This window comes from Polistes fuscatus, unplaced genomic scaffold, assembly GCF_010416935.1.
Source record: "Polistes fuscatus isolate 324 unplaced genomic scaffold, CU_Pfus_HIC Scaffold3, whole genome shotgun sequence".
Taxonomy (NCBI): domain Eukaryota; kingdom Metazoa; phylum Arthropoda; class Insecta; order Hymenoptera; family Vespidae; genus Polistes; species Polistes fuscatus.
Genome location: NW_025113107.1, coordinates 5,296,160 through 5,310,775, shown reverse-complemented (window position 1 = coordinate 5,310,775; position 14,616 = coordinate 5,296,160). Strand labels below are relative to the sequence as shown.

At 35.0% G+C, this 14,616-nt stretch overlaps 2 protein-coding genes across 2 annotated transcripts; both read right to left on the bottom strand.

The window, feature by feature from the left end:
- Nucleotides 1–5,012: 5,012 nt before the first annotated feature.
- On the bottom strand, nucleotides 5,013–9,074 carry LOC122519978 (apolipoprotein D-like). Its single transcript, XM_043639834.1, has 6 exons — nucleotides 8,591–9,074; nucleotides 6,716–6,792; nucleotides 6,364–6,476; nucleotides 6,025–6,155; nucleotides 5,750–5,929; nucleotides 5,013–5,627 (listed from the first exon to the last, which is right to left on the bottom strand). Exons 3-6 carry the CDS (start codon nucleotides 6,472–6,474, stop codon nucleotides 5,483–5,485), a joined length of 567 nt encoding a protein of 188 aa, XP_043495769.1. The 5' UTR covers nucleotides 6,475–6,476; nucleotides 6,716–6,792; nucleotides 8,591–9,074; the 3' UTR covers nucleotides 5,013–5,482.
- A 616-nt stretch (nucleotides 9,075–9,690) lies between these two features.
- LOC122519975 (apolipoprotein D-like) lies at nucleotides 9,691–14,598 on the bottom strand. Its single transcript, XM_043639832.1, has 4 exons — nucleotides 11,126–14,598; nucleotides 10,865–10,995; nucleotides 10,554–10,797; nucleotides 9,691–10,417 (listed from the first exon to the last, which is right to left on the bottom strand). The coding sequence occupies exons 1-4, from the start codon at nucleotides 11,336–11,338 to the stop codon at nucleotides 9,992–9,994; spliced, it is 1,014 nt and encodes a 337-aa protein (XP_043495767.1). The 5' UTR covers nucleotides 11,339–14,598; the 3' UTR covers nucleotides 9,691–9,991.
- Nucleotides 14,599–14,616: the final 18 nt, after the last annotated feature.

Genomic DNA, 14,616 nt, shown 5'->3' with positions numbered 1-14,616 from the left:
GAAAGTAAAAAGGAAAGAAGACATAAAATATATCCGCGAAGTAAGCGTATGTACAATGGATCCTTAACGCTTTGCCGTTGGTCGTATCATAAACAAGAGGAGGACTTGGAGTACATCGGCTTCTTACGGAGGCCTGTTTAATCTAGAGCAAATACGGGACGCCCCGTTTAAATCAAGGCAAAAAAAAATGTGAGAGAGAGAGAGAGAGAGAGAGAAAGAGTTAAGGAGGCAGAACGGAACCCTTTGTCGGCTCTAATCTCGACAAACAATCGTATATCTTGCCCGAGTCCTCCACCAAATTCTCCTTTTATTCGAAATCGCTTATCTTCTAGCCGGCCGCTAACGGCTTCTGGAAAATATATCAAATATAAGAACTTTCAAGCATGTTTTCTCATGGTGATTTTTTTTTTTGAGCTTAAAAAACCCGGCGATGTACAATCGAGAAAGGAGAGCGGCCGGAAGAACGAAATTAGGTCGATCGAGCATTTTCTTCCTTTTCGATGCAGTAGCTTTGCGCCAAATCGCGATCAATATCCATTGTCTTTGCTTTCTCCCTCTCCTTTACTCTTTCTATCTCGTTTTGAAGAAAAATATTTTTTTTTTAATATTATATTATAAATATATTAGCCAACATATTACAGATACGTTATTATATCTTTAGATGTATCTATTTGCTGTTACATTTGACGATTCCTTTGTGTAAACTTAGATGCATCGACGATACCCACGTAATAATATATCATTAATCTTACGATACTGGTGTGTATCTGTGTGATCGAAGTTTTTACGATAGTGCTTCATTTCGACCACGATTTTATCGAACTGGAACATCCTATTGCACTAACCGTTCATGCCATCTCATATAAACTTCATAGGATATAGAGTGCTATAGATATAGATATATATTCTCGTGTTCATATATATATTATAGATCTAATATATTAAAATGAAAATATAAAAATATCTTCGCAATAGAATAAATACATAAGGTGATATATCTCAGAGATATTAAATAAACTATAATTAAAGAGTGTAAATAAAGTTATATAACATTGCAATAATATAATTATTCGTTTTGCAATGTGCTGACCTTTCACAAAAGCTACGAGAAAAAGTATTGAATGAGAAAAAGAGAGAAAGTGAGAGAGACAGACAGAGAGAGAGAGAAATAAAAAACAAGCAGTTCTCTTTGAATTTTTTTCTTCCCTCTTCGCTATTTCGCACCATTATATTCCCTACTACCATATACATACGTACAACATATGCATATTCTGATAATAAGTACATATGTGTAGAGACAGTAGGTATGTACCGGGTGTGTTGAGAGTAAGCTTCTGCAAAAGTAACAGGAAGAGAAGAAGAAGAAGAAAAAGAAGGAAAGAAAAAAAAAAGAAATATAGAAGAAAGTAAAGGAAGAAAGAAAAAGGAAATTTCTTTGGCCGATCACGGCGCGGCCTCCAATTAACGCTTTACGCGTGTGCCGTTCAAAAGGGCCGCGCGATGAAAAGCGCGCGATAAAACACGCTCCGTTTGCCTTTTACAACGTTTGCGCGCGTTTTGTAGACGCGGTTACAAACATCCAACATACGTATGTTCAACGCAAATATGTATGAATTATATATGTATACGTATATATGATGCTCTCTTTTTTTTCTCGAGTTCCGCCACTATTTTTTTTCTATACAGCCACTGAATCCTCTGGAAAAAAGAGCGAAAAAACTACCCTTTCATCCTTGCGCGGCCTTTCATTTTTTATATTTCCGAACCGGCTATGGGAGAATCGAGCTTTCTCCAGCTTTGATTTTTGTAATATCAAACGTTTCGCTTATTCGTGATTCAAGTACCAGAGACCCGTCTTTGCGTTGGTTTCTAGCTTTCCTAATGATCAAAAGGTAACTGAGGGAAGTATGTATGTTTGAGATTCTCCAAAGAAAAAATACTGCTTCTTCGATCTCTGACGTTATTTATATGCGAATTTTCTAATACGTTGCATTCTGAATCGCTCGTAATATCATACCTTTTATATTGCAAGTAGAACTAACAAAGATGAAAATTCAAATCTGTTTGAGATTCGAATGGATTTATCTGGGAAAAGAAAATTTCACTTAATTACTAATTAGAAAAAAGAGAAAAACCTACCGACCAAAGTAGATATAAATCGAAAAGAACAAATTAACATCTGAATTAGAGAAGAACGTTAAGTTTTTTGCATTCATCTTCTTTCCTTGTGAAAAGAGCGATTTCTTAGGAGGCACCTCGTGACCTCGTGGAGCTATATTACGGGGGAAAAACAGTACACTGCTATCCACGGTGGTATCCACGGTAGTATCCACGGTGGTATCCACGCTGAAGTATACCAACGCCGGCGACGAGGGTAAATCTGAAAACAAGAAGATATGGATAAAAGAGTTGCTTGCGCTCATCTTGCTCTAACAAGACTCAAGACTCGGGGGGGCTATTATCATAATTGTGGCCCGCCGGCAATATGGCTATGCCCACAAACCAGAATGCTCTCTTCCCTCTTCTTTCTTTCTTTCTCTCTCTCTCTCGTAGTCCCTCTCGTTTGCTCTCATCGCCTCATCTACCTTTTCTTTTTCTCTTTCTCCTGTTTTACCCTTTTTATTTTGTATTTCTTTCCTTCTCCCGTTTTGCACGCATCATTTCCGATTTTTCTACTTTTCCATCTCTTATTCTCTCTCTCTCTCTCTTTCTCTCTCCATCTTTTTTCTTGGCCTGTATTTAACATTAATCGAAAAAAAATATAATTTTTCAAAGCGTTCTTCCAACGATTTATCAGCTCCACTGCTCACCCCAAACTGCACGTTTATTTCCTTTTAGCTTAGCGCTACTTGCCTCTTCTCTTAGAATTTATTCCTCGTCTACGCTTTATCAGCGATTTATTAGCCGAGCTCGTGACCTCGATGCTCATCGATATTTATTCATTACGCCTTAGCTATTCTACCTGAGCCTCGTAAATTCATTCTCATATCGAGCTTCGAAAGTTCTTACACTACTTTACCCATCAGTCCATAAATAATTTCAAGTATCTAGGTATACCTAACTAGTGTACATTTAGATTCGTAAACGTTTATATACCGATGGACCGTGTCCAATAATATCTCCTTCGTCATACCGTTTTCTTTTCCGCGCATCACAACAAGCGAGTGACGTGGCAGAAAATAATCGTTTTTTTTTTCATCCCATACATTCTTGTTTGTTCGGTCTTTTAGTCTTTTTTTTATTTGTTCTCATCTCTCTCTCTCTCTATCTCTCTTCTCGTTCGTCGATCTCTTCCCTTAACGCTTTTTCGGTGCAAGATGCCAAGGGGCGTGTATGTTTGTTTAGCCTCGATGTACCCTGTTATTATGAACCGGCGCGGCGTTCGTTCCTGGCCCTTCCAAATACGAAGAGCCCACGCGAGATTCGGAGAGTTCATCCTCTCCCTCTCTTTCTCTCTCTCTCTCTCTCTCTTTCTCTTCTGCCCATTTATGCTCGGAATATCGAAGGCCCATCCTTCTGGCAAATCTCGAAGCGATCAGCCAAGAAATCAGCACTGTGATCCCAACTACGTTTTCCTCTTCCTCTTTATAGATCGTGATTTAGATTCCGTCTTGCTTTAATTTATCGACGGCGATTGCGACGATTAGAGAAACAACTGCTACTCTCTGACGATGAGAGAACGTGGATCGTACGTTTCTACTCTCGGTCAATTATAATTAATTAAGTTATAAAAACATTCCGTAACAACGACGAACAAAGTCTCGTATTAAACGAATAATTACGTAAGGGCAGTGTTTTATTCTTTTTTTTTTTCTTCTTCTTTTTTTAATACGTCTAAATATTATAATAAGAACAAAAAACCTTTTAATGGGGAAAAATGATGACGGCCCATTTCTCTGGAGAGAAAAACTCTTATCCGTTTCTCCCGTGGATGCTTTGTGGGACAAACCAGGTCTCTTCTTTCCACGAACGAACGAACAATGCATCGTTGATGAAACGACCGAACGATGATGGTTCGAATGAGCTCGGTTGTTTGCACGAGCGACACGCGACGATGATAAAAGTCAGCTTGCACGCGACCACACCCTCCGACCTTTACCTTTCCACCCCTTCGTTCCTTTATTTATTTAATTTAACTGCTATTGTCGCGCTTTCGTTCTGCGCGATTTATTTTCTCATCTGCCTTCCCATTTCCTGCATTTTTAACGTGAGACCCCTCCCCCCGAAATGATTTGCGTTTACGTTGTCAAACTTTGCTTCCGTTTAATCCGGTCTTTCATTTTACTGTCAAATATATCCTTATTGCGTCCTAATGTAAAGATACTGATCTCTTTCTCGCTTATTTTATTATTTTTTTATTACTCGACGTTCATATTGTTAGAAGTAAATTTATGATATAACTTATACTAAATAAATAGTACATCCTGATCAATAGATCTGAATAATCGGAAAATAAACAAAATTACATAAGAATTGTATATTCAACACCTTAGGTAACTATGCAACTCTAACTCGTCGACTCTTGCAAAAGACTGCACTCTCAACGTTTTTTCGAGATCATTGATTTTACCATATATGCCAACCAAAGTGATAAATCGTGTAGTAATCTGCCTTATCTACAAGATTAAAAATAATTAGCTAATTTTTTTTACAGATACACAAATCAATCAATGATTGTAAATTTCACTTTTCCATCTGATTCTCCTCAAAATCGAAAATATACGATAGAGTGCAACTCCATGATGACGCTTGACGCTGATTTTGAGCGTCAAATTAGGGCACCATCTAGCTGAAATAAGTAGAGTCATGTCCAACGTCAACAAAAATTCATATTGAAATATTGAAAGTCGATATCTCGAGATATACTTAAAGTAAATCCTTAATCTCATTTTTAATATTATTGTCATAATTATCGTTTATTCCATATATAATCAAATACTTACATTCTCAAAGAGTTTCATTGCTTTTGATTGAAAATTTTTAGAAATATATTTAAATAAGAATTATTTTTGTTTAATGTTTTGAATTAAATTTATTTATTAATAAACAATACAGCTATTTTCAGCTTGCCAAAGTCGATTATTTTAATTATTAATTAACGCTCAAGCCTGAGAATAAAAAGCTAATTTGTGTTTAGCTTTTCACAATTTGACGCTGGATGTGACTCCACTTATTTCAGCTAGATGGAGCCATAATTTGACGCTCAAAATAAGCGTCAAGCGTCACCATGGGGTTGCACCTTTATACAAAGACAATAGTAAATATCTGTTTACGATTAGTTGATCAAGTAGAAATTGGACGGTAAATGCAATTTCTGTCTTACCGATCGAGTTATATATTAATAACAATAATACATATATTTAAAACTAAAGGGTTGCATGATCACAATAATTTGGTAAAATTTCTTTTACAATTTCTATCAAATACATAACAATCACGTAATCCTTAAATTAAATGTGCAGAAGAAGCAATAGCGTATTTTTTAATAATTCACTGTACAATTCCTTTGATCCGTGCGTATGAAATAAGCTCTACTTATTTTGTTTCTGTCGAGAACTTGGTAAGCTTCCTGCATAACAGCGACAGATGGTGAGCGTTCTCGTGCCAAGATCCAAACAATTTTAGCGCTGCAAACGAAAAAATGAAATTTTTGACCAATTTAACAAAAATCGATTTATAAAAAAGAAGGGATCGTTAGCCGCAATGTTTTTTCCTTGTTAAAAGGGTGCAGAGAAGTAATGAAACTTACTTGAATATTCCGTAATTTCTACAACTCCAAACGACAGCATAGTTTTTATAATCGGTTCCTAAGACCCAATAAGGAGCATCCCCCGCAAATGGTACAGATGGGAAAGTTACGAGCAATTTCGATTCGTTCGGTGGTCCCTCAAATTTTGCATATCCTTCGATCGACATAGCGATGCCAGTTCTATAAGAAAATAAAAAAAATCGGAACGGAAAATTCATACGTACATTACTTGAATAATATTACGTTCTAGGAATTGAGGACAGCGGCTTACTCACATAGAAGAAATTTGTCGATTTATTACATACACCGTTGTGTTATCTTTGAGCGTGTAATTAGCTTCTACGCATTTTCCACCAAGCTCGAACACCGAAAAATATTTTTCTATCTCGTACCATACTCCCAGATACTGTCAAATTATTTCTTATAAGTATCACATAAAAAGATAGAAAATATTTTTACGATAAGAACAAAGTACAATTATCACGATTAACGACTTTTTTAAATCGTCCTTAAGAGTAATAAAAAAACTGAAGAAAAAAATATTAACTTTGATAAGAAATAATGAAGTTGGGACAAATATTTATGGTTGGAATTATCGTCTAACGCAAACTCACCTTTCCTAAATCAAAGTCGGTAAGAATTTGGACATCTGGACAACTGCCCAAAGCTGGTATTTGGGCCGATGCCATACCCACCAAAACAAGAATTATTGATAACGATAACATAGCTGTAACGGGAAAAGAGAGAAAGAATTTCAAAATTAAATGAAATTATTAGGACGATGATTGAGTAAGCTAATATAAAACAAATTTTTTAAAAGCTTAGAATTTCTTTTCAAGTTTCCTTTTTCCTTTCAATCTAAATTTAGTTTTGACATTTAAAAAATCTTAATTCTTTACATTGTCCGATTGTACAAAAAAATAAATCACTATGATTTAATAACATAAAAAGTCAATATTTTCTTACCGACTAGATTGTAGCTTTGCAACAGTTGTAACGATCGTAGAGCCTTAGGTCTGTTCGCGAACCAATCTGAACTGAAACTAACCATATGTTTGATAGTAACTCGCTTATTTATGCGTCAGTATCATTAGTGGGAATAAGTGCACACGACCGTATAATAATAAGTGGTGTAAAATTTTTCTATTTGGATACCGACACGTTCTTATAATAAATATCTTTAGAGAGATAGAGAGCCTCACGTATGAAAACTAGGCTATACTTCTTAACATGTTATCTGCGAAAATGACTAAAATCGATTGATCCCGAATGTCAACACATTAATAATTTATACGTTTTGTCGTCAAAACAACAAGATAGATAGGTGTATGACTACAGTCACAATCAATTGCAATATTCGAATTTAATCGAATCAATATATATATATCGACAATTATATTCTATATTTATTTATTCGTACAAAATAACTTTAAATAATTAATTTCAAATCGACTTGACAACGAGGTATGCGCAAATTAACGATCAATTTAAATAATACTTTATGATAAGTGTTACTATAAATATTGCCAGACCAAACGTCTGCTCAAAAGAGAGATGGAAACCTAATTATTTTTAAATAAAATTTGTCATCCGACATATACTGTAATAATTAGAAGTAATTATATCAAACCGATAGGTGAATTTACAAATGTGTACTTCCATGAATATTAATCGTTATTGTAATACATATTGATGCAATGTTAAGAAACGTTATTGATTAAAACATAATATGTTGAAAATAAAAACGCTGTTATGCAAGTAAATACGTAAATATTCTTTCCTATCGAGAATTATAAAAAAAGTAGTAACGTTAGGTGACTTAAGGAGTGATAAATTGTATATCGTTTGTCATATCATTGTAGCTTCGTTTGAGTGATGTTAAAACATAGTTAAGAAAAAATAAAATAAATTTATAACCCTAAGGTATTGATGAATAGTGTGAAAATGATGGAAAAAATGATATTTCCTTTTGAAAGCGAATGGTCGTTAAAATGAATTTGTGTCTAGACAAAATGAAAGGAAAAAAATAAGTGACATTCGATAAATTACTGAGAACACGTTAAAATCGTCGCATAATTTTTCCTAGAAGGACAATTTTTTTATCATTTCTTAACTTGTTCCATCAAATCACTTTTAATTAAATTTCTCTGTTACAAAAAATCATATGATTCATCAAGTACTGCACAAAACGTTAACGATGAACAAGCAAATAATACTCGATGCAATTAATTACATTGTAAGATAATAATTATCTGTGAACATGTAGCAACATTGATAAACATTGTCGAGATTATAACAAAAAATCTTACTAGAAGACCAATTAAAAAAAAATTCCATCAGCTCTGTAGTAACAAATAATAAATACATAATATATATAAATATCTATTAGACTTTTAAATAGCACACGTACTAAAACTCGAACATCGTGTTAAACAAATATTATAACAATGTTGAATTTTACTAGAACGAATATCTATGTTAATTTTTCAATAATATATACATATGTAATCTTTTAATGACTGTGCTATACTATTCCGCGCGTTCGACCAGTTATTTACGTAGGTGCAATAATTATTCGAAGATTGAAAGAGAAACAAATACACGCACGTGTACACAACGTAAAAAAAAACACATTGCTCATAATGAAAACGTTATTTACATAATTGCGTCATACCTAAAACGAGAATGTCAGGCTATGAAAAGTACAAAAAATGAACCAAAATTGATTATTTTTTTACTACAGAAACAGATGTACAAAAATGATATTTGGTATACTAATTAGTGAAAAGTGTTTCGTAAAAATAACACGTGTGTGTGCCAGAGTAAGACGAACGAACTCACCTAGTAACCTTGACCTTAAGAGGTATTCAAATAGAGAAAGAAAGAGAGAGAAAAAGAAAGAGACAGTATAATGGAAGGAGATAAAAGACACCGATCGAATGACAATAAGATAAAGAACGTCGTTGACCCAGACAAGAGAATTATTCGTCGCAGGACACAAGAATATGATACTTCCGATGCAACGAAGAGTTTCACAATGACTGGTCTTTCTACTCTTCCTCGTCGCAAGACGCAGTGGATGCGTCCAAAAGAGTTCTATCAGTTAGTGGGTCAATAACGGTATACATATATGTACGTCATTTCAAGTTTCAAGAGTGCCAGTCTCCGAACAAATATCTCCGATTATTTTCAATTAGCTCATAAAATGAAGTAGGTGAAAGAAAGAGAGAAATAGGCATAGAGATCGGTAACTTTTTGTTGGATCGTTGACCGAGTAATAATCTTCTCTGCTTACGCACTCTGTCTCATTACATAAGTTAATCTTTTTAATCTTACCTTTTAGATTATACTCGCTTTAATGTTTTTTATAATCTTTAAAAAAATGTTTTATCGGTAGATAATGTAAAAAGTATTTGCCTTGTAATTGTTTTTAATATTTACCTAACTAACATAAAAGAAGTTTATAATCAAGGCTTTCTTGTTTTTCTTTTTTCATTCTTTAACGATAAATAATAAGAGTTATGAAGCGATCTAATGCATTACGTTCTATGTATAAAGTGATTCAAAAAGTGTTTTACGTTTTTTAATAGCCACCTCTTGTATATATAGAATATCTTTAGATTCAGTTCTTATTTTAAATCGTATTGATATTATGAAGCGTGCCTGTTCTTATACGAAATCAGTTTACTTAATAATAAAAATCTATAAGCATTTGATATTCTATTTGAGTAACCTTGTATAAATGTCAAGTCTTATCGGATTGAAGAAAAAAATAAAATATTCGAATAAGAATTTTCGTATGTAAAACGTGTTTTCGAACATTCCAGAGATTTCTAATCATATTGAAAATCTCTTATTTCTATAAAGGATTAGAGAAAAAAAAATATAAAACATCTCTACGGTTGATTTTTGAGAAAACATTTTTATATAACAATTTATTCGACTTGATTTTTATCTTTTTTATTTTTCTTACATTTATAAACGTTCCTTGAGTTTAACTTACCTAACTTTTCGACGTTTAATCGATCGATTACTTATATAATAAATAACGATTTTGATTAACGAGACGAGACCGATGCCCTTTTGTTCCTATATTTTCTTCGAGAGAAAAATTATATCGTATTAGATCAAAAGATCAAAAATCGATGCCGTATCGTACAAAATAATTCGTAATTTCGTCATTTCTACTCTTCTCGTAAACAAGATTAACAAGATCGATGGGACTATTTACGAGCTCGTCCTTTATGATTCTTTCGGTATTTCCAAAATTTCTTCTTTCTTTTTTAATTTGTCGTCGAATTTTTTTAAATTCGATTTCTTTTCCAAATCCTCCGAGCCCTTTGTCGGCTTTTCGACTAACTTATCATCCTTTTTTGCAAACTCCGCGACTTTGAGAATTCTTTGCGGTACGGTTTCTACCTTTTGCGGTATTTTCTCCTCGAAAATCGATTCTTCTACGTGTCGGACTGGTTTGGTAGCCGAGTCCTCGGGCAAAAGAGACACGTTTCGCGCGTGCTCATCAGTTGTCTCGGATTCTTCCTTTTCCGCATTGACTGCAGTGCTATCCTGAATGGTAACCGTACTCGTTGCTTGATAAACGCAATCATCTTGATTCGTCTTCACGAAAAATGTTTTGGAAATTTTGTATTTGTCCAAAACGCCATAAGCCTAAAACAATTATTTGTATTTAGATTTATTTCCTTATTATATGAACTTCTAAAACAAGCTTCATATTATGTACTCTGATCGAATCTAATGCGTATCGTAGAAAAATATTTATTAATTTTTAGAAAGGGAGGAGTACCTTTTGAAGTATCGATCCAGGTGCGTTTCTCTCTCTGGTCATTACCCAAGCATTTTGGGCATTGATCGGACCAATACCGGAACAGCTCCACAACACTGCATAGTTATCATAATCAGTTTCTAACACTGAATAATGCGTCTCTGGAGTTAGAGGTAAAGCAGTATATTTCACGTGCAATTTCCCTTCCTCTGCCTTTGATGCTGCCTGTTTGATTTCACCTTCCAATATTCTCTTGATTCCGGTACTATATAAGTAAATAATAAAGATATTTATATCCGATCTCCGACACTCTTTAAATAAATTACACTTACATTCTGCTCGTAACTTCGTTGCTCACGCGAAGCTTGCCATCAGGACCTTTTGTGTAATTCGACATGACGCAGCGTGAAACCACTTCGGCGAGTTGGAAATACCTTTCCGCTTCGTACCATGTGCCCAAAAACTATAACAATACGATATAATCGTTAAAATCTGTTTAATATTCGAGCATTTTTTGTAAGGTAACAACAAGGATATATGTGAACAAATGCAGCTTCGAATTAGAGTGCCAAAATAAAGATTGCTCAACTTACCCTGTTCATGTCAAAGTTCGCCATTGGGACGTACTCTGGACACCAACCCAGAGTAGGTATCTGGGCACTGGTCATAGCCAGAGTCGTTGTAAGAATCAAAAGCACCTTACCGTACATGTTGTTCTTGGTATCTGCCTTGAAATCCATACGATGCTTCTTCTTTATATACATTAGGGAGGTAGAAGGTAGAATGCAAGAGCGTTGACCGGGCATCAATAGGCTCCCCTCCTCTTTACGCTTACCAACGTATTGACGTTAGTTCTTACGGTACTCTTCACGAGAAACTCTGACCAGTCAACGATAGGAGAGAACCGAAGAGACGAACGTTGGTCAATGACGCCGATGCGGACCTCTTGCCAATAAATATTAGCCAGGTACCACGATGTCTGCACACTCCCGGCGAAAAACAAGAAGCTCCATTATGCAATTTCTCCGGCAACGGTACTTTTCAGAATCACGCTCCTCATCACATCGACTCGATTTCATGAATTTCTATTTTCCAACGGTTTCGAGACAATATCCGTTCGATCAAGAGTAGAATCTCCAAGGTGTTCCATAAGTAGACTGTCCAGGCCATTGGCCGGAGTTATCGACCAATAACAAGACTGCTGGCTGCCAAAGACGCGTCTGACATGTTTCAAAAGTAAGTTGCTTTACCCGTTCCAATCTACTGATTAAGGAAAGTGATTTTATTCTAATTCCATTCATATTAGATCGATCTATTAATTTCTTATTACCGTCACGGTAGTAAAAGGAAGGAGTTAACTATAACAAAAATACGAGTTGATCGTTAAACAAAAACCTATCCAATATAAGAATTAACGATGTCACTGACGAAATCAATAGATCTTGGTATACCTGTTGTTAATCTTGCTACGATTCATTTTATTGAAGTTCATTGTCAAAGAAATGATTAATTATATTTAATAATTCATCGATCTACCCACACCACCTTCCCCTCCTTTAATTTGATTAATTTCCTTCGATGATAAAAAAAGATATGAAGACGTTTTGCTCGACGATTGAAAGCAATAACAGGTTTGCGTTGACGTTGCCAAGGGTCATTTAAAGGATCATCGAAGAGAGAAAGCGTGCCTATCGAAACGGACGTTGTTTAACGCATAAGCCCGAAGGTATGACTCGACACGCGATACAGAATGCAGAATTATAGCGCGAAACGTGCGTTCAATAAGGCCTTATTCTTCCTGCAACCATTCACGAAGCCGGTTTCAACAACCTCGACCTTACATGCTTCATGGATATTTACGTTCACGAAGAAAACTGGTAGGTGGCAGGAGTCTAACCGATCTCCGGGGAGCCTACAAAACGAGAAAACCTGCATCTTATTTATCATCCCGTAATTATGCAATCGAGGCAGCCACCAACGGAATGCTTTCAAACGCCTTTACGTAGGTTGGACGACTGGAACGTAGCCCAATCGATAACGGGTTTCGTTTTTTTTTCTTTTCTTTTTCTTCGAAAGTCCAAGACTCTTTGAACCGTTAGCTTAACATCGTTGGCTCCTTCCCTTTCCTTTACTTGACTTATACTTATCTTTCACTTCGTTTGGAATTTTTATTCGACAAACAATATATTTTGTTTTTGGTCAAGAAAAATGATTATAATATCAGGAATATCAAGTAAAAGGATTGTCAAGAAAGTAAAAACGCAAAAAGAAAAAGAAATAACGAATTCTTTTGCTCGCTTCTGTTTTATCTGTTCATTTTTACATACTTCTCCCATTTTCGAAATTAATTTATTTCATCGTAAAGACTATGAACACTAAAAAAGCACGCAGAGGACGCTCACCGCTCGGAAAATACTTAAAAACTATGAAACTTCGCTCAGATTACCCGTGAGAGACGTTAAAAGTACTGATCTTCTCTTTTTTGTTCTATTCAGGACGGATTCGATACTATATAACAAGGATAATAAAATCACGATCGTTTAGAACGATTACACATTTCTTTTTGGAATTCGCAGCAAAAAATCTCTAGAATATTGACTTCTTCGAATGTTTTATGTTGAACAAAAAGAAAAAAAAGTAAAATTATCGAAGGAAAGACGCTTTAAAAGTAAATATTTCTACATACAATACATTCGTTAGCTCTTAGGGAATATCTGAGCACCCAGCTTCGTGAATATGCGTGTATAATATACACACATACAAAATAAGCATAATTAATTAAACGTTAAAATAATGTTGATTGCGTAACCCTAGTCCGTCTACTACTCGAAAATGATGGAAAAATTGAAAGATGATCAGGCAGGGTAGGTTCGTGGATCAGATGGTGAGGGATGAGGATGAGGGTGAGAAAGGTTAGCTGCTTATACTATTCGAAGCGACTCTTTTTCTTTCTCTTTCCCTATTATACATTTTGTTCATCTGAAATAGACGTGTCCCGAGCAGTCGCACGCTACAGAATAATTATATCTTTATTCTTATTATCATTTAGTATCACATTGCGTTAATTCGCGTTTTGTGCTGGCCATTCGCGTACGCTTGATGATTCAATGAGAGCTCATGCACCACCCCTCTAACCTCCCTCCAATATTTCGTTCCTCTCTCGTCCCATTCTACTTCTCGTTGCTTCCAAGAGTCTACAAACATCTCAATACGAATAACGAGAAAGCGGTGAAAAGAAAAGGAAACAGCCTTCATTTTCTTTCATTTTCTTTCTATTTCACCTCGAGTGATCTCGGTTAACAGAACAAAGAGAAACTAGGATTACGGACTAGTGTGTTCCCAAAACGTCTCCTTTCTTTTCTTTCGTGTGTGTCTGCCCATGTGTCTGCTGTGTCTTCGTTCATTCTACTCTATTCAACATTAACCGCGAATATTTTGTTATAAAGGTTTTCATGCAGTAATCTAAATTTCACTTCAATTCAATTAGTTTCTGGAGAGAGATCATTTTATTGATTATTATTTTATTATAATTATTAATTGCGCGTATATCTTTATTTTTTTTTTGTTTCTGTTTATTAGAAATTTGTCAATTTTAACGTTATTCCTTGTCGTTGTTTTCGTCGTAGATATTGAAATCATTTCTTATATGGTTTACAATCCTATCTTTGGCGTTGATATGTATATAAGATCATTAAAATTTTGTCTTTTTGGCGACAAAGACGATCGAGGAGTTTGTTTTTACGTAGAAAAACTGATGTTATCCTTGTCATTTATTTAATAAAAGAAATTCACAGAATCTCCTTTAATAAAAATCCTTTGTTAACTCTTCGTCAGACGAGAAAGAGGGAGAGAAAGAGCAAGTAGGTACATAATTCCTTGCACAATTACCGATGATCACCGAGGTGCTTGTCGGGGAAAGTTCGAAGAGCCAAAGAGAGGTCGGAGGCCTTTTCTTCAAGGCACCTTAGGTCAGAGAAATAGATCTACTCAGAGGAAAAAGAAAGAACATTTTATGACGTCCTGCGCCAATAAAAAAATAAAAACAAAGAAGAAGAAGAAGAAGAAAAAGAAGAAGAAGAGGAAG

Coding starts and splice junctions, on each gene's coding strand:
- LOC122519978 (XM_043639834.1), bottom strand. CDS start 6,474: ATGTTATCGTTATCAATAATTCTTGTTTTGGTGGGTATGGCATCGGCC. Junction 5,930..6,024: donor AATCGACAAATTTCTTCTAT/GTGAGTAAGCCG, acceptor ATTTTCTTATAG/AACTGGCATCGCTATGTCGA. Junction 5,628..5,749: donor AGAAATTACGGAATATTCAA/GTAAGTTTCATT, acceptor TTTCGTTTGCAG/CGCTAAAATTGTTTGGATCT.
- LOC122519975 (XM_043639832.1), bottom strand. CDS start 11,338: ATGCCCGGTCAACGCTCTTGCATTCTACCTTCTACCTCCCTAATGTAT. Junction 10,996..11,125: donor CGAACTTTGACATGAACAGG/GTAAGTTGAGCA, acceptor GTATTGTTATAG/TTTTTGGGCACATGGTACGA. Junction 10,798..10,864: donor AACGAAGTTACGAGCAGAAT/GTAAGTGTAATT, acceptor TTACTTATATAG/TACCGGAATCAAGAGAATAT.